This window comes from Camponotus floridanus, unplaced genomic scaffold, assembly GCF_003227725.1.
Source record: "Camponotus floridanus strain SB8 unplaced genomic scaffold, Cflo_v7.5 scaffold274, whole genome shotgun sequence".
Taxonomy (NCBI): domain Eukaryota; kingdom Metazoa; phylum Arthropoda; class Insecta; order Hymenoptera; family Formicidae; genus Camponotus; species Camponotus floridanus.
Genome location: NW_020229408.1, coordinates 30,644 through 50,223, shown reverse-complemented (window position 1 = coordinate 50,223; position 19,580 = coordinate 30,644). Strand labels below are relative to the sequence as shown.

The 19,580-nt window shown below is 32.4% G+C and overlaps 1 protein-coding gene and 1 pseudogene across 1 annotated transcript; one reads left to right on the top strand and one right to left on the bottom strand.

The window, feature by feature from the left end:
* Positions 1-3,477: 3,477 nt before the first annotated feature.
* Positions 3,478-10,660, top strand: LOC112638255 (annotated as a pseudogene).
* Positions 10,661-18,624: 7,964 nt separating this feature from the next.
* On the bottom strand, positions 18,625-19,136 carry LOC112638254 (putative nuclease HARBI1). Its single transcript, XM_025409628.1, has 2 exons — positions 19,039-19,136; positions 18,625-18,952 (listed from the first exon to the last, which is right to left on the bottom strand). The coding sequence occupies exons 1-2, from the start codon at positions 19,134-19,136 to the stop codon at positions 18,625-18,627; spliced, it is 426 nt and encodes a 141-aa protein (XP_025265413.1).
* Between the last annotated feature and the right edge of the window lie 444 nt (positions 19,137-19,580).

The window sequence follows — 19,580 nt, the reverse complement described above, 5'->3', positions numbered from 1 at the left end:
ATCAAATGTAGGGGGTGTCATTTAAAAAAGTCAATGTGACCTTGACCTGACCTTGACGACGCCATCCAAGGTCAAACTGATAGAATCAGTATATAGATCTTCTTAAACCCTACAACTTTTGTTGGAAACACTTTTCTGTAAAACGTATATTTTCCGAGATATTTAGGGGTTTCCACACTTTTGGTAGACCCTGTATATATATATATAGGTATATACAGTGATGGGAAAAAGTTCCGGAACGGTCAAATAACTCAGCGAGATTGCATTTTTTGGAAAAATGTTATATACGAAAGTTTTATGATTTTTCCCTATCTATCTAATGATGATATTAATTTTGACCTTGACTATTATTTTGAAGGTCATTTCAAGGTCAAGTTCAATTTTTCAAATGGGAACCACTATTTTTTACCGCGAATTTGGAAAGAGCGGAAAATTTTACGTTCAGGACATGACCTTTTAAATCAGAGTCAAGCTCATTTCAAGGTGAATGTTCGAAAATTTCAGGGATGGCAATAGTAACTTAGCGAGGTTTTAACTGCAATTTTAAACATCCTGCAATATGTATGATCAGTGTTTTCTAACAACCGCCGGCATTAGCATTACCCGAGATGTACCGCGTGGAGGTTGCACGGTCGGGTTTACATCTTTTCGGGGTGCTTTGTTCAGGTAGTTCCCCTTGCCATCACCTGTGTGTGTGTGTGTGTGTGTTATATTTAATGTATTAAGTGTTCAAATTGTTGCCCGTGCACTGCTTGGCAGTGACCCATACGTATGTAAATACTTTCCTGAACATTTCGCAACATTTCTGGTGTGATTGAATTAGAAACATTTATTATCCTTGCTTGCAATTCATTAATATCGGCAGGTTTTTTCTCAAACACTTTACTTTTTAAGTATCCCCAATAAAAGTAGTCCAACGATGATAAGTCCGATGATCTGGGCGGCCATTCAATCGATCCTCTTCTACCAATCCATTTATTAGGAAACACTTCATTAAGGTAATCTCGAGTAACTACCGCGAAGTGAGCTGGGGCTCCATCTTGTTGAAACCAAACTTGTTCAAAAGCAGGTCCAAGAATTTCTTGGATACGTGGGACCACTTGCGTTCGTAATAGATGCAGATAATTCTCAGCATTTATGTTCCCTGCGATAAAATACGGCCCAACAATATTTTGTCCAATAATTCCTGCCCAAACATTAAGTTTTTGTGGGTGTTGAGTATGCGAATCTCTCATCCAATAAGGATTAACATCCGCCCAATATCGCATGTTCTGACGATTGACAGATCCGCTCAATTCAAAAGTAGCTTCGTCAGAAAAACAAATCCAACTGAAGAATTGATTGTTATCGTCATATCTCCTCATCATTTCATCGCAAAACTCTACTCTTCTGTCATAGTCATCTTCAGAGAGTTCTTGGACGAGTCGTATTTTAAACGGGTGGTAACCGTGTGACTTTAAAACTTTTGTAACGGATTTTCGGTCGATATCATATTCCTGAGCTATTCTCGAAGGAGGATTGTGCGGGTTTTCAATAATATTTTGGAGAACCTGCATAGACACGTCATCGTTAGTAGCTGTTTTTGGTCTACTTAATCTTCGTTCGTCAATAACTGAACCAGTTCTCTGGAATCGTAAAACAGTACGATGGACAGTAGATTTTGAAATAGGATCACGATTTGGAAATCTGTTATTAAACAGCGTGGCAACTTCTTCATAGGATCTCATTTTATCACCACATCCTCGCATTATAAGAACATGAATACGCTCTGTATCAGTCAAACGCATTTTCGATACAACCGATAGAAAACCAACCATAAACTTACAATGCAACAATGAATAATTGTATGAAATTATTTTTACAACGATAACGGCATGACGAAGATACTCAAAAACAATTTAAAGCTTATGAGGTCAAAACTTCTTATTTGCATAAATAATGTGGTAGTTACCTAATCAATACGGGTTTTACACAGAAATATTATTATGTACTAATTTTACATAAAAAATTCATTGAATGAATTTCATTTTGAATCATAATTGTTGAATTATTGAATCTAAATTGATTTCGACCTGCACTTCTCAAAAAACAAGCAAAAGTAATTACTACATGCGTGTGAGTGTGCGTGTGCGTTTAAAAAAACACACACACACACACACACAGGTGACGGCACCTACGAACGCAAGTGGTCCCACGTATCCAAGAAATTCTTGGACCTGCTTTTGAACAAGTTTGGTTTCAACAAGATGGAGCCCCAGCTCACTTCGCGGTAGTTACTCGAGATTACCTTAATGAAGTGTTTCCTAATAAATGGATTGGTAGAAGAAGATCGATTGAATGGCCGCCCAGATCACCGGACTTATCACCGTTGGACTACTTTTATTGGGGATACTTAAAGAGTAAAGTGTTTGAGAAAAAACCTGCCGATTAATGAATTGCAAGCAAGGATAATAAATGTTTCTAATTCAATCACACCAGAAATGTTGCGAAATGTTCAGGAAAGTATTTACATACGTATGGGTCACTGCCAAGCAGTGCACGGGCAACAGTTTGAACACTTAATACATTAAATACAACACACACACACACACACACACACACACACACACACACACACAGGTGACGGCAACCACCTGAACAAAGCACCCCGAAGAGATGTAAACCCGACCGTGCAACCTCCACGCGGTACATCTCGGGTAATGCTAATGCCGGCGGTATTGTTAGAAAAGACTGATCATACATATTGCAGGATGTTTGAAATTGCAGTTAAAACCTCGTTAAGTTACTATTGTCATCCCTGAAATTTTCGAACATTCACCTTGAAATGACCTTGACTCTGATTTAAAAGGTCATGTCCTGAACGTAAAATTTTCCGCTCTTTCCAAATTCGCGGTAAAAAATAGTGGTTCCCATTTGAAAAATTGAACTTGACCTTGAAATGACCTTCAAAATAATAGTCAAGGTCAAAATTAATATCATCATTAGATAGATAGGGAAAAATCATAAAACTTTCGTATATAACATTTTTCCAAAAAATGCAACCTCGCTGAGTTATTTGACCGTTCCGGAACTTTTTCCCATCACTGTATATTACTTTATCCAAGTTCTACAAATATCTTGAAAATGTCTAAAAAACAACGTTCCTTTAATAATCATTTCTTAGTCATCTTCTAAAAATATATCTGATGCATATTTGTTATATATCTTATTTTTCAAATTTATATTATTTAATTCTTTTTTGAATAAATAGTATGAAAGTGAAATTTATAATCTCATATTATATATTGTGACGTGACGCTTTTGAGCTCCGTCACAGTGACCCTCGTCGAGGGGAGAAAGCGAGTACGGGATCGTCCCTCGCGCCTGAGGGGGAACTATAATTATCCATTAAGATTAATTTCAGCCTAGATTTAAGGTTCGAGCGTAAAGTGCGACGATCTGTACGAGCGTGCGATACCGCAATATGTATGATCCCGTATGATACCGCAAAGAAGAGACGAAGAATGGACCAAAGCTCCCGTAAAAACAGGTAATGTATCGAGATCCCGCGCCGCCACTAGTCGTATATCGGAGCAATAGTAATCCCGAAAATTTTCAGAATGATGACGGCAGAGAATCCTGATGGACAACCATCCTCAGGCTGCTACTAGACTAGGAAAAAGAAATATTTCCAGAAACGGACAAGGATACTGCCTGGCCAGCCTGCCGAACTGAGAAGTCAATACCGCTGAGATACCGTCATTTTTGATTCTGGATCCCTGTGTAAGGGCAACCCCATCAAGCAGTTCCAATTTTGAAGGGGGCGGAGAAACGACCTCCTTTTTGGCGAAAATCGACGAGATGCGCGGAAAATCGGCGCGGGACTCGAGGGCGTCGCGGACCCATTCCGTTATCGTCACTGTTCGGTGAGCCTTAATAGAGTACAGTTAGTCTCTGCGTCTGTGCGAACTGAGAGGAGATGACCCAACGAGGAAGCCGCCACCAAAGAATTGTAGGTAGCCACACGATTTTCTCCCGGGAGCAGCTGGCGTCACACAAAATTCTGTATACCGTTGCAGGGCGACAATTATATCGTACTGTTGTATTACAGAAAGCTGTGTGATTTTCTCGCGTTTAGTTACCGGATGCCAGCTGGCACCGGGTGTCGCGGATTTGTCCCTCTCAAAAGATTCGTGCCGACAGTCGCTTACCGTACCGTGTATCTCGTACCGTACCGTATAGAATCGTTCCGTACCATTTCCGTACCGTCTTTCGTTTTACCGTTACGTTTCGTGCCGAATGGTGAGTCTCAGTGATGACGAAATTCCGGCCGTTCCATTTAACGTAAAGAAAATCGGGATTTGCGCGAGAACTTTCTTTGCGAGCAAAAGGTACCGAATATGCAAAATTTGCTCGGCAAGAACAGTATATATCGCAAAATCTCCGTCTAAATTTATGACCGTTAACGTTCATTTTGAAATTATCTTGTTTGAGAATCATGTTTATTTTCACCGAGTGCGGTCGAGATAAGGTCGAGATAAGGCCGCTGCGAGACAATACTCGTGCTGGTGTACTTGAAATTACCGTTAATAATAACCTTTGTTATATATTGAATGTATTGTCGAAAATTATCTCCGACTATTATAAGAAAGTTAATTCGATTTATATCGAAATCATACTCAATTATTATATTTTGCTCGTTATCATTCACTTTTGAATGTTAGTATTATTAGTTACCATCAAATATTATATAAAGTTTAGTTCGATTTATATCGAAATTTTACATGAGGCTCGTGCCTCCGAATGTGTTCCGAAATCGTACGCGTCTGCTATATTCTGATCGTGATTCTTATCTTGTAATTGATTACCGCTAATTACCGTTGATTATTGTAGGAAATATAATTCAATTTATATCGAAATCTTTTGGCAAGGCTCGTGCCTCTAAGCGTGTTCTGAAATCCGACTTATTACTGTATTTCGAGTATTACAGATTTCTTCGCTGTTAATTATTATTTGAGTTTTCTTATCGCGATTCGTGAGACATTATGTTCGTTTCCATATCGCTCTCATCGTTATATTATAATCGTGCATTATAAATAGATCGTTTCCGTTATGATTATATGTGACCTTCGCGTCATTCATTATAATATACAAAATAGCTGATTTAATTTTCTACATTATATCCTAGAAAAATAATGATATCCAAAAATTACGCTAATTGAAAATAAAAACTTAAAATAATTTAACTAAAAAAAATTGTACAAAATAATTGTTTTAATTTCATACAAATAATATTGAAAAGTTGCGCCAATTGAATAAAAATTTTTACTATAAAATAGACATATTTCTTTTTTATTTTCAATATTAAAAGAAAAATGATATTAAATGAATTGTAATATATCTATAAAAAATCGAATTGAAAATATGAACAATTATATACATTGCAATAATCATATGCATATATCCTGAAAAGTTTAATTAAAAAAAAAAAAAAAAAAAAAAAAGAAAATGATAATACAAAATACAAAATTAAAAATTATTTAAAAAATTAAAAATTAGAAATTAATAAATAAAAAATAAAAATTTATATAAAAATTAAAAATTAATATAAAAAAATTTTAGTTAGAAAACTTAGCGCTGCTAATTTCATTAGCACATTGTTCAGCGTAGCAGCGCTAAGTTTTTTAACTAAAATTTTTTTATATGTATTAATTTTTATATAAATTTTTATTTTTTATTTATTAATTTCTAATTTTTAATTTTTTTAATAATTTTTAATATTGTATTTTGTATTATCATTTTCTTTTTTTTTTTAATTAAATTTTTCAGGATATATGCATATGATTATTGCAATGTATATGATTGTTCATATTTTTAATTCGATTTTTTATAATAGATATATTACAATTCATTTCATATCATTTTTCTTTTAATATTGAAAATAAAAAAGAAATATGTCTATTTTATAGTAAAAATTTTTATTCAATTGGCGCAACTTTTTAATATTATTTGTATGAAATTAAAACAATTATTTTGTACAATTTTTTTTAGTTAAATTATTTCAAGTTTTTATTTTCAATTAGCGTAATTTTTGGATATCATTATTTTTCTAGGATATAATGTAGAAAATTAAATCAGCTATTTTGTATAACTTTTTTTGGTTAAAGTATTTTTATAAGCTTTTATTTTCACTTAGCGCAACTTTTTTGATATCATTATTTTTGTAGGATATACAATACAGTAGTTTTTTACAGTTAATAATACACTATTCTGCAAATACATATACTGTTTTTTACGCGGACTTAGCACCTTTTTTTACCTTTTTTTTAAAAGGGTAATTTTTTAGGGATATCACTCTTTTTTGTACTATATGTTAAACATCTCTAAATAAATGAGCAAAGAACCCGCCATCACCCCCGTCATATTTCATTAAAATTAGACGGTCCTCTTTGCTTACTATATAGATATTCAGATCCTTCAAACTTCTTAGCTACTCTTATTGCAAAAATAACGGATAACTACAAATCAATATGTCATTAGAAACCGTACACCTCTTTTCATTCAAAAACTAAGCATTTTAGAGAAAAACGTTTTTGACAAAAATTGTATGATTTTGAGGGGAATATAAGATGGTGTCATTGGTTTGACCTCGGATAGCATCGTTAAGGTCAGGTCAAGGACATCTTTAATTTCTTAAATGGAATCACCTATTTTTTATTGCATATTCTTATAGCTTATGTCGAGAGCTGAATGAATATTTTACTAGATATTTTACGACTTATGTAAAATTAAGAAATGATTTCAAGTCTCATAACTTGAAAACTACTTAATGAAAATTAACTTAATTATAGTATTTCGGAAAGCTCTCGAGATGAACTATAAGAATATGCAAAAGCATATAGGAAGTCCCATTTAAAAAGTTAGATGTGATCTTCACGTAACCTTCAGGTGACTTTTCAATGCCAAACCAATGACACCACCTTATGTTCCCCTTCAAGCCATACAACTTTTGTCTGAAACATTTTTTTGTAGCTGATGTAGTTTAGGAGAAATTTGGATCCATCGATTAAAATGAGACACCCTGTATATAATAGTCTTAACATCACGGAGCGCCGCTAGCGCAATCTTACGTCGAATGCGGCAAACGTACAACTTTTTACGCTTGCGCATTGGGGACTTGGGCGATGATGACCAAGGAAACGTTTCTTAATGAAAATTTTTCATATTTCGACTTTGGATCATAATATTGCTGTTCACGATGCACGTAGAGCAAAAATAAAGACACTTTTCTCATATAAATCAACTTCAAGCTATCCATTAAGCCTAATAAGAACTCGATCCGTTCAGCGATTATTTCAATATGATAATCTCGAACATCTCCAACTATCCGACTCGCGTAATGATACGGCGCGTCTTGTTGCTTACGCGGGACTTAGCACAAGACACTACCGTGTCTCTTGATAAATCTTAATTCCTTTGTCTTTCAAACTCATATTATCAGTTGTTTATATTCCGAAACTTATGTTTTCTTTCTTTGTTTATTTTTTTAATTATTGAATCTTGTCTATCATCTTATTATTATCTCTGTTACATCGTTTATTCTGTATTATAACTGTTCAATATATTTTAAGTAATTGTAAATAAGATAAATTGAGTGTCGATTATTTCTCTCTCCTGAAAATCATCTAGCGTTCTCTTTCTAATTTCACAAAGAATCCTGCCCCTCTGCCACATACTGAGCTCTGAGTTGTCGGACCTTATCGTTATCGTGGCGCGGAACCGCGCCTGGCGCCCAATTTCACTCTCCTCTGGGGAGACTTGTCTGATACAGTATGCTACCGTATTTTTAAGATACCGTTTAAGAAATTATAAATCTAATTATCGTATCGGCCAAATAATTTTCTTATAAGTACATTTATCATTTGTTATCAACTGATTGCGATCTGCATTTTCTATTTATATCTTGTNATTTATACTCATTCTCAACTCGATGATTGTAATTTCAAATCTTGAAATCTTTAGATTTACGAATGGAAGATTCATCTGGTCAAAGCATTAATCTAGCGCTGTCATTTCGAGGCCGAGAGGCTTTAAGAGCGGTCGATCTTGAAGATACTTTGGTAAAAACAAAACGCTACTAGCATGCGCGGCAGAATGCTTCACGATAAGAATGGTAATCTGAAGGAAGTTCTTTACGATAATGTCAAGGGAAATGTGAGTTCATGTTCATCAATTTATTACTTTAAACTATCAAAATGTCTTTTGCATTTTAGTGCGTAATTTTGCGTATCTTTTATGCGTTTCGACACGTTAATTATCTCTTTTGCAGTGCATCTATTCCATTAACAGGCGATATCTTAATGTGATTTTATTGGATGGTATGACTATTTTGTTACTACTCTATAGATATGGTTACTAAGGTTACTATGGTTACTCTATAGATATGGTTACTACTACATATATGGTTACTAAACTATAGATATGGACGATTTATCAAATGATTTTTAATATATAAACGATACAGCGGTAATTTTACATCAGAAAATAAATTAAAAATAAAACAATGCGGAAAAAATTGTATATAAAACTTTTCGTATTGTAAAAACAGTTGAGAAAATTAGATAACACACAACTTTTAATTCTTCTGTAGTGAAACTCTAATTAACCATTACTCAGGTTCTTTTTAACTAACGGTTCATTGCCTGCCGATTGAAAAGAACTTATAAATGAAGATCGAAACTAATTTCATTGCAGAAACAGAAATACTAAAAGAAATGTATTGTGAATACTTTTTAGCACACATAGATAAAATATTTCTTTTTTTTTTCTCTTAATCGATATTTTTTACCCTAATTTATTTAAAAAAGAAATATCACATTTCTTAATTATCTCAATCATCTTATAAATTAAAGCTGATGATTGGATACGAAAAATAAAAAACTATTTCTTTTTTAATCAAATCAAGTTACAAGATCTACATGTGCATGATATCTGATGACATCGTATATGTGAAGCCGCAAAAATTTTGCGCATATCACCTTACTTGTGACACCGCTTTCTATAATGTAGACTTGAGTCGCGTGAACATAATATCGAGTAAAACCAGTTCGATGCAAAAATTAATTCAAGTAAACAATTTGAATCTCATTCTATCGATTTTTTACATTTTATGGATAGCCGCGGAGAAATATCCAAAGTGCAAATCAATTTCAATAAAAAACTCGTGGATGCCAATTTGGATAAGGGAAAAATGAAATTTTTAAAGTGAGTAAGCATCGTGATCGAACAAGCGAGCGTATTCCACTTAGCTATATCTCTTGTTTTTAGTGTGAAAACGGGAACGATAGAAGATGCAGAAGCTGATTTGATAATTGGCGCGGATGGTGCGTACTCGAAAGTACGAAAAATTATGACTAAAAGACCACTCTTTAATTACATACAAACATATATTGAGCACGGTTACGTTGAACTTTCCGTGCCGGCTGGAAAAAAATAACGAGGTAAGTATCGCGATAATTCCAATTGAATCGCATTTGTTTGACCTACGGACAATTTCTTGATAGTTTGCGATGAGCGGTAAACAATCTTCATATTTGGCCGCGTGGTGAATTCATGATGACTTCGTTACCGAAAAAGATCGCACGTTTACTGGCAATTTATTCGCTCCATTTCATGTGCTGGAAAAACTGAAAAACATCCGTGGCGTTATTAAAATTCTACAATAAGCATTTTCCTGATCTTTTGCGGCTAATCGGCGAGCAAAGATTGGTGCAACAGTTCTTTGAAAGAGAACCGCAAACGTTAATATCGATTAAGGTTTAATTTCCATTTTATTAGTATACTTTATTTCATAACCGTTCAATTTATTTGGATAAGCATGATGTCGCATTTTGCAGTGTAAACCTTATCACGTTGGGAAAACGGCTCTTATAATTGGCGACGCAGCACATGCGATGGTTCCGTTTTATGCTCAAGGAATGAATGCTGTAAGTGATTTTATCGAATTGATAAAATTTTTGTGAATTATTTTTTATCGCACTTGGAGAAAACGTTTTAAACGTAGTTATGCAATATTAATATACATATGTGTGGAACAAAGTATATAGTAAACAGAATATTCTTTTACAAAATATTTATTTATTCTATCAGGGATTTGAGGATGTTTTATTGCTCGATGAATTAATGGAATGCTATAATTCGGACTTTGCCAAAATTCTACCGAAATTTTCGGAATTACGATGCGACGATGGCCATGCATATGTGATCTTGCAATGTATAATTATCTGGAGGTTTATTTCGTGACAATATTTACCATATTGGATATCTCTATTGAATTGAAAGAAATTAAGCATGTTTTTATGTCTTTCAGATGAGAGATTTAGTAATGAGAAAATCTTTCCTTCTACGAAAATTCGTGGACAAAATTTTGTATACGTTCATTCCCAATTCCTGGATACCGCTTTATTTCAGCGTGCATTTTACTCGTATGAGTTTTCGCGAATGCATAGCCCATAAGGAATGGCAGGACAAGGTACGAGAATAAGATAAAAACATAATAAAAACGATTCAAAAATGATTTTTTTATTACAGGTATTAAGAATGAATCTTTGGTGTTTTGGAATTTTTATTGTAGCCGGTTTAGCTATTTTTCTAGCGCAAAGTACTATCTGAATGCGATCACTTGTCAATTTATACGTTATAATCTAATGATAATAAAAATATAATTATTAAAATTAATAATTACCTAAAAATCGTTTTTAATAAAACAATTTTTTTATTATTCGTATACATGACTGTTTTTGCAATTTGCAATGACACGTTTAATTGTTCGATTTGTCCACACAATAATTGCAATCTTCTATTATATTTACTTATTAATTTACTAAATTTGGCTTTTGTATATTTTTATTTAGAAAAATAGAAATTTTACTTTATTTTAATTAATTCGTTTGTTTAGAAATATCAAAAACTACATATAGATGTATGATAATATAAAACTCGTGTGATTATATTAAATCAATATATTCAAATTGAGTCAAATAATAAATAAATATATATATATATATATATATATATATATATATATATATATATATGTATATATATATATAATATATATAACATAATAATACATATTAAATACATATCTAATTCTTTCATTTTTCGAAATATTTTAAACTTCTTAAGAAAATGATAATTAGTTGGAGAAACTTACAAATAAAATAACAAATTTATAATTTAGATGATATCATCCTATTGAGCACATATCACAAGTCGATTTCGAGAGTAGTTGTTCTCGCATTTATATAATTGTATTTTTGCGTTTCGAAAAACTCAATTAAATGTTCCATAAATTTTTTGTAATATTCATCAATTTACTCCACTGTGAGTTTTTCTATTTTCGACAGCTCGAGAAGATTGCCATCTGCAAAATGAAGAAAGGAAACATAACAATTTATAGAGAATAAAAGAAGATAATATTAAAAAAATTTAATATACACATATCATAACGTATATATTAAATTATGAAATGTAGTGAGAACTTTACCGACTACTACAGGTAATCGATTTGGAATAAGACCAAACAAATACTGAAAGAATCCTCTACCCGAAAAAATAACCGGCGCCAATCCTACGACATTGCGAATATAGTTCTGAATACATTTTAAAGTTGATCCTTCTATACTGTACACTTGATTGTATAAATCCATTTCGTCAAAGGAGAAAACGAGAACTATGTGAACGGGCATGCTGAATTATGAAATATTAGATTTGAATCGTGTTCACCATCACGTGTGCACTATCATCGTAGTTTTATACATCAAACTTTTTTCCTTCCTCTTTCCTCCTCTCTTATTTTTCTTAATATATGATTTATTCTATTGCAATTTATTACAAATAATAAATATGATTAATGCAAAAATATTGTATATCTAAAAATTAAAAAAAAGTAATTAGTTGCTTATCCATATTTTAAAGCAAGTTTCACAAAGGCTCTTTCTCTTTTTCACGATAATACAGTAAATTCTTGATAACGATTCCTTAGATTCAGAAGCATGATGAGCTCTCCGGTATGAAGGCTCTTTGGCGGTGCCGATGATAAATACTCGAGATACTTTTCACATTAGCAGCGCAATAACATATTTAGGAACCATTGTTTCTTGTTTGTGTATATTGAATGTGTTTTATCAATTAATGATCAACATCTAAAATAATTTCGTTTTTTTTTCTTTTTTTTTTGAAATGATTTTTTCTCATAATTTTTTCTTTGCAATACAAGATTTTTTATAACGACTAGTACACAACATTGCGCGCGCTCCTCGCGCGCCATTTATTTCCTTCTACTTTATCATATAATTAAAAAAAATGTATATATAATTATATATTTATATATACAAATAATTTATATATATATAATTCTATGTTACATTATTTATAATATATATACATATGATTATAATTACATCTTGATATGCAAGTAAATTCATATAAGATATATTTTTGTTTAAACACATTTATTTCAATTTATATGTTTTAAGAAAGCAGAACTTTACTACCTTATAACTTCAAAAATCGTTCGAAATCGGGCATATATTTATTAACATTTCCCACTTGTTTTCATGTCCTAAAGCCAAAAATGTTAATAAACATTTGTCCGAATTCTCGAATGGTTTGGTAGTTCAAAGATATAAAGTGCTTTTTAATTTTTAATCATCTTTGGTAAAGTTTAACAAAATAAATAACATTCAAACAACATTTATTTCAATTTATATTGTCCTAAGAAAAAAATTTTATACATTATAACTTCTAAACCATTCAAAATTGGACATATGTTTATTAACATTTCGATTGGTTTTATATCCTAAGTTGCTGTATCAATTTTGGCACTGCGTTCAGAAGACACCCTGTAGTTCTATTAACTCTCTATAACATATATAATTTTTAAATAAAAAATACACTTAAAAAATTAAATTGTTTCCACATCTTATTCTTCTCTCTCTCTCTCTCTCTTCTCTCCTCTCTCTGCCCTCTTGTTTTCTTATTTATTACCTTTTCATTCTCTTCAAACATTTCATTATTTTTCTCTCAATCTCTCTATACCATTCACATTCTGTCATTTATATTCCTCTCTTTCTCTTTCTCTGTCTGTCTATCTCTCTTTTTCTCTTATCTGTCTGTCTTTCTTCTCAATGTGATTCTATACATACATACATTTATCTACAATATATACACACATACATATATACAATATAAACATAAGATGATAGTACACGTTAATGATTCGTTCCGTTTTTTCTAGCGTAGGTTGTAATATAAAAGTAAAAACATTTATAATATCCTTTTTTTTCTTCATTTTCTCTTATTTCTCTCTTCTGTTTCTTTTCTTTTTATTTAGGCTTCTTTTAACTTAAATAAAAAGTAATATTTATTCTTTACTAATGTATAAGAATTCTATGGATAGCAAAAGATAATATTCTAAACCTTCGCTCGAGAAACGGAACGAATTATTAACGCGTACTGTACATATACTCGTACGTATCTAAAATATAAATACGTATATTTCTCTTTATTTCTCTTTCTTCTTTTTTCTCTTCTGTCTTTTTTCTCTTTCTCTTTCTTAATCTGCCTTTATCAATCTTTCTTTTTCAATCTTCTCTTTCAGAATTTTTTCCTTCTTTTTCTCTTTCTATCTCTTTTTTTTCCTTTTTCTTTTTTTTAGACTTCTTTAAATAAATATCTTCTATAAATAAAAAGTAAAAACATTTACAATATCTTTCTTTTCCTTCTTTTTTTCTCTTTCTCTATTCTTTTTCTTTGTTTTTATTTAGGCTTCTTAACTCTAAATAAAAAGTATACATATAATATTTAATAACAATATTTAATATTCAACTTCTTCAACTATAAAATAAAGCAATAACATTAAAAATGCATTTTCAATATATTTTATATTTAATTCTTTTTCTTTCTTTTTTCAATCTCTTAATTTCTCCTTCTCTCTTTTTTTTATTATCTTATTTTTATCTCTCTCTCTCTCTCTCTCTCTCTCTTTCTCTTTCTCTCTGTCTTTCTCTGTCTTTCAATGAATTTATACATATATTTATAAAAAATTATACACACACACCCATATATATAACATATATATATAAACATAGACATATATAGTACGCGTCAATGATTCGTTCCGTTCCCTAACGAGATTGGTATATCTATCCTTTATTAATGTATAAGAATCCTATGGATTAACAAAGAATAGATTATCAATCTTTGCTAGAGAAACGGAACAAATTATTAACGCGTACTACACATATTACATATCTAAACATATAAATACGCACATTTTTCTATTTGTTTCTTTTTCTTCTTTTTCTCTCTGTGTCTTTTCTCTTTCTTAACCTACTTCTTTCATGAATCTTTTTTCCTTTTTTCTCTTTCTTTTTCTCTGTATTTAATATTCGTTTTCTTTAACTCTGAAGAAAAAATAAAACATTAATAATATTTATTTATATTTAATATTTTCAATATTTTTCTTTTTTTTTCTAATTCTCAATCTCTCTCTACCTTTTTCTCATTTATTATTTTATTTTCTATTATCTCTCTTCTCTTTCTTAAAATTCTCTCTCTTTCTTTTTATGCCTTACTGTTTCTATTTCTATTTATTCTCTCTCTCCCTATCTCTTTACATACATACGTAGTATATACTTGATATACTTGATATATATTTGATATACAGGGTGTCCGTCGATTTTCGACCTTAATGAAATAAATAAGTAGATTGGCTCGAATTAAGAAGAATGACCTGTATTGTTTTGGGATTGTCGCAATAATTAACGAAATATTAAATAAAAAAGATCGGCCAATCTGCGTGAGTAAAAGCGCGCGGCAACGAGAGTCGTCCCATCGTAATCTGATACTACGAGCGCGGCGAAGCGGTGGGCGGGTCGCTCTCCGAGACATGATGGTGGTTTGCGATATATCGCAATACCGCGCCGAAAAATGACCCGTCCCCCTTTTCGTGGCGAGAAAATGATGCCTATCATTTCCACACCACCTTGCAGTAGATAGCATGGTGCGCTTTTTTTATAGTGGTTTCCCCCATAGGCCTATTCCACTCTCAATTTAAAAATTATTCAAAATGCCATTTACTATACGCTGAATATATCGTAAATGTAAAAAATTAATGGACAGTACCTTACAAAAATTGATTCGTGGTTGAAATCCCTCGAGAAAATGTATTGCACACTGTGATGTGCACTATTGTTGATAATGTGATACGATGATAAAATTCTTCAAGAATCCTTTCTTCATCTCGCACACGAAGACGCACTGCGGAGCGGTTATCCCGATATTATGCACGACACTCAGTTTCACATAATTATTGCACAACACGTAAAATTGTACGGCCACTTGGTTTTCGTGCACGCCCGAGAAATGATTCCATGTAAATTGCAGCCGCACGATAAGTATTTTCTCCCGCTAGCCCGTATGCCACAATCATGTCCGTATATTCCTGCGGAGTATACTTCATTTTCACTAGTAGTTAACTGCGCGAACATAAGATTTTTACTAAGCGTCTTAGCTCTCGCACGCTGTTACCAGAAGGCGCGGTTTTCGTTTCGCTACCATGAGCAACCAGAGGCAAACAAGACCGTTTTCGTTTCTGGTTGTGACGTCATCGATGCAATCACGTGAGCCGTGGTAGCTGCTACCGCGCTGCCATGCTCTCGAGAGGCGCGTTTTCGTTGCTGCTACCTCGCTACAAGCGGTTGGTTCGTGTTTGATAATATGACGTCACAAATAGTAATCGAGAATAAAAACGTTTCGAGCAGGCAATGCACAAACGCGTTAGCGGTTTGCTTCATGTGTCATGATCATGATGGATCCAAATGTGAGTTATCTGTGTTATTTTGTATAATGGAAGTGATTGATGACGATTTATCACACATTGTGAATATTTATCAATTACAACCTACAAACAGGGTTGTCCTTTTCTTTTTGAAGGATAGAATATCTCATTTCAAAATAGGAATAATTGCTAATGAAGAGTGGGTGACCCGTTACATTCATTCTCTTTTCGCACTTCGCGCCAAACAACCTACCACAACCGCACTATCATCCTCGAGACCATGGCAGCGCGTAGCAGCTACCACGGCTCACGTGATTGCATCGATGACGTCACAACCAGAAACGAAAACGGTCTTGTTTGCCTCTGGTCGCTCGTGATAGCGAAACGAAAACGCGCCTGAGGTTGATAGTGCGGTTGTGGTAGGTTGTTTGGCGCGAAAAGACAATGCTTGTTGTCGAAAAACAAAAATGAATAACGTAACCGTACTCACCTTGAACGAACACCTCCTCCTAGTGCGTGCTGATGGTGGCGTGCATTCTGTTGATGGCCAAATGTTCTTCCATCATGTTTCAAGTAAGTATACCTGCATTATGAATTCTATAAGGGTTATGTTAATCAATTAAATTTATCTTTCGAAACATATCTACGTTTTTGTGTCATTTTAATCAATGTTTCGAAATGGAATTTTGTATAGCTGAGAGCTAATTCTATTAATATAATAGGTCCAATTTTGTTTTAATTAGATGTTTTAATCTTTTTCTGAATGAAATACTGGTACTTCTTGAATCTATTTAATGCATCTTTGTGACCTGTTTCTATTTTTTTTTCTCAGGTGGATCATTTATCTCTCTTCCTGTAGATGATCATGTAATTAAAAAATTTAAATCTGCTAATTCCTGTGAGTTTTTTACGATGACGGAGGACTCCAATGTCATAGAGAATTTCTCTAGCGGAAGCTCTGAAACACGTGTCATCTCACCTCTGTCGAGTGAAACCAGAAGCAACGAAGAGATTTGGGTCAAAAATAATAAACCATCACCACTGGATATCACAGCCACACATGACCTGATTGAAATTGTTGGACGTAAGGACATTCAAATGATACTGAATGATAAGAAAACTGTGAAGAAAAAGATTTGGGAGAAAATTGGTGCAGAACTCAAAGAAAAATACAATTTTGGAATAAGGGATGAAGGATCTGTTTGCTCACAGAAGTGGCGCAACCTTGAAAGTGCTGTGATGAACTTTTTACAAAATGCTGGTGCTGGTAATTCTGGTAATGGAAAAGTGAAAAAAACCAGCATTTTATGATGAGGTATTTGACATCATTAAAGGGAAACACAAAGCAAAACCAAAACGTTTGCTTGACTCATGGCCTCTTTCTGAACAGGCGTCACCTACACCCACTACCTCCAAAGAGCAACCAGCCACGACTTCGAATGCTACAAATTCTGCAAGACAATCAGCTACCAATGCAATGGTTTGTGAATCTGAAAATGCATTATCAGATGAAGACGACCTCAATGAAAGTCCATTCAATCATGTGAAATCATCCACCAAACCAAAGAAACCTAGAGTTGACAACAGCTGCATCCTAAATTTTCTGAAAAATGAAGCTGAGGAACGTCGCAAGCAAAATGAAAGTTTGATGAAACTGATGCAAGATTCCAATGATACTAAAAAGGTTTTCCTTAGTATAATTACCAAGATGATGAGCTCAACCACAAGCTCAAATAAAATTTAAGCTAATTAAAATTGTGATTTACAAGTAGGCAGCTAACACAGGTACTCTTTCCTTATAATTTTCATATGTCATTGATTAACACAAGCATTAAATATGTGATTTCTTCTATATGTGATCAATAATTGTTATATTTTTGTTTTAGGTTATCTTTCCATGAGAATATCCCAAGTAAAAAAAAATATTTATATAGGTTTTTATTTATAATTTTTTATTTATAAGTAAATAAAAAATATTTATTTTATTAATATTTTATTAATGAAATATTAATAAAATAAATATTTAATACACGTTAAATAAATATTTATATTACATTAAACATTAAAATAAACGTTTTAATGAATAAAAAGTAATTTAACTAATTATTTTAACGTTTTAAGATATCTTTGAAAATGAGTTTAAAACATTTTTTATAAATTTTTTTACTTGGGATGTCTCTTTTTATAATTTATGTTAGTACAGAGGATTACTTAGCACTAGTGTTATTATTCCATTTAAACATGACTACCTCACCTTTCATGTACTTATGCTGAAATGCCAAAGTATTATATTATTTTACTTTAAGTTAAATTATTATATCTACTACTATATCTATTACTATTTTATTTATACTTATTTACTTTAAGTTAAGGGATATTACAGAAAAGTTCCAGTATGATATTATGTACTTACTTGTCATTGCCAAAGTGCCTTAATCATTTCACAGTGTGAGAAACTGCAGAAAGTCTAGATTTATATAATATATCGTTTAGTTTTATTTACGTTAATATTCGTTAATTATTTCGGCAAAGTGCCGAATTTGCTATATCTGAATACCTTTTTATTTTGAGTTTCTATCTTTGTTATCAAATATGTATAAGACAATGTTATTTTTTTTTCATATTTTCTATATATATTATTTAGTGTAGTTCTGTCGAAATAACATTTGATTTTACAAATATGTACTTTGAGATATAAATAAGAAATAAATGTCAAAGACAATATTTGTTGAATTGTTTTATTTCAGATACTTAGTTCTTTTCATTTATTTATCAATAAAAGAAATCTTTCTAAAAGAGAATCAGAACAGGCATACAATTCTGTTGCGTTTTTCTGCGCCTTGTATTTTGCTGGCTTCGTCTGCATAATTCTTGAGAACATGTTGCTTAGCCATGTGTCTTTTATCTCCAATCATTTTCTGAATCACTTCATCGTTGTGTAGATAACAAAAATTGTGCAAAACGCAGATGGCCAGTACAATGTCACTAACTTTGGCAATCTCTGTGTTAACTTTCATTAAGTGCTTCCATCTGCCCTTCATAAGACTAAACGTGTGCTCTATTACAATACGGGTTGAACTGTGATGATAGTTGTACGTTTTCTGTCTTGGAGTAAGGTTTCCAAAATCCCTGTTCAAAGAAAGGCAGCATTAAGATGCTGTTCACATGACGGAACATAACATCATATATTTAAATGCAAAAAAATTGCAACTTACTTGAAAGGTGCCATGCACCATATTCTGTTAGGGTAGGCCTTATCACCTATCAAATGATAATTCTCATTAAAGAACATGGATTCTACTCCATCTCGCATTATCGTCCGGTAGACGCTGGAGTATTTTAGAACCCGAGCATCATTACAAGAACCAGGTGTTCCAATAGATACATTTGTAAATATTTTTGTTGCAGTACAAATTTCTACAAAATAAAAAGTTAATCTTATCATGAGAGAGTTATGATATTAACGGTAAAAATATACTGTTTTGCTTAATCATAAAATCCCACCTAATAGAATAGTTGCACGTGCGATCTATGTAACTAGATTGCTGGTTTGTTGGAGGACTTCAATGTGGCAACCATCGATGGCTCCTATGACACCTGACAAAAGACAATAAGATAAGGTGCAATTTCATTGACGCGATAAAGTAACGTCAACCATTGGTTGAACAAAGAAGCAAGTAGTTGCTTCTTTGTTCAACCAATGGTTGACGTTACTTTTTAGCGTCAATGAAATTGTACCTATATGACAAAGTTCCTG

What these genes read in the sequence shown, in the direction of transcription:
- LOC112638254 (XM_025409628.1), bottom strand. Translation starts at nt 19,136, where the DNA reads ATGCGAGATGGAGTAGAATCCATGTTCTTTAATGAGAATTATCATTTG. An exon ending in TGGTGCATGGCACCTTTCAA is followed by an intron (nt 18,953 to 19,038) that starts GTAAGTTGCAAT and finishes TTCTTTGAACAG; the next exon opens with GGATTTTGGAAACCTTACTC.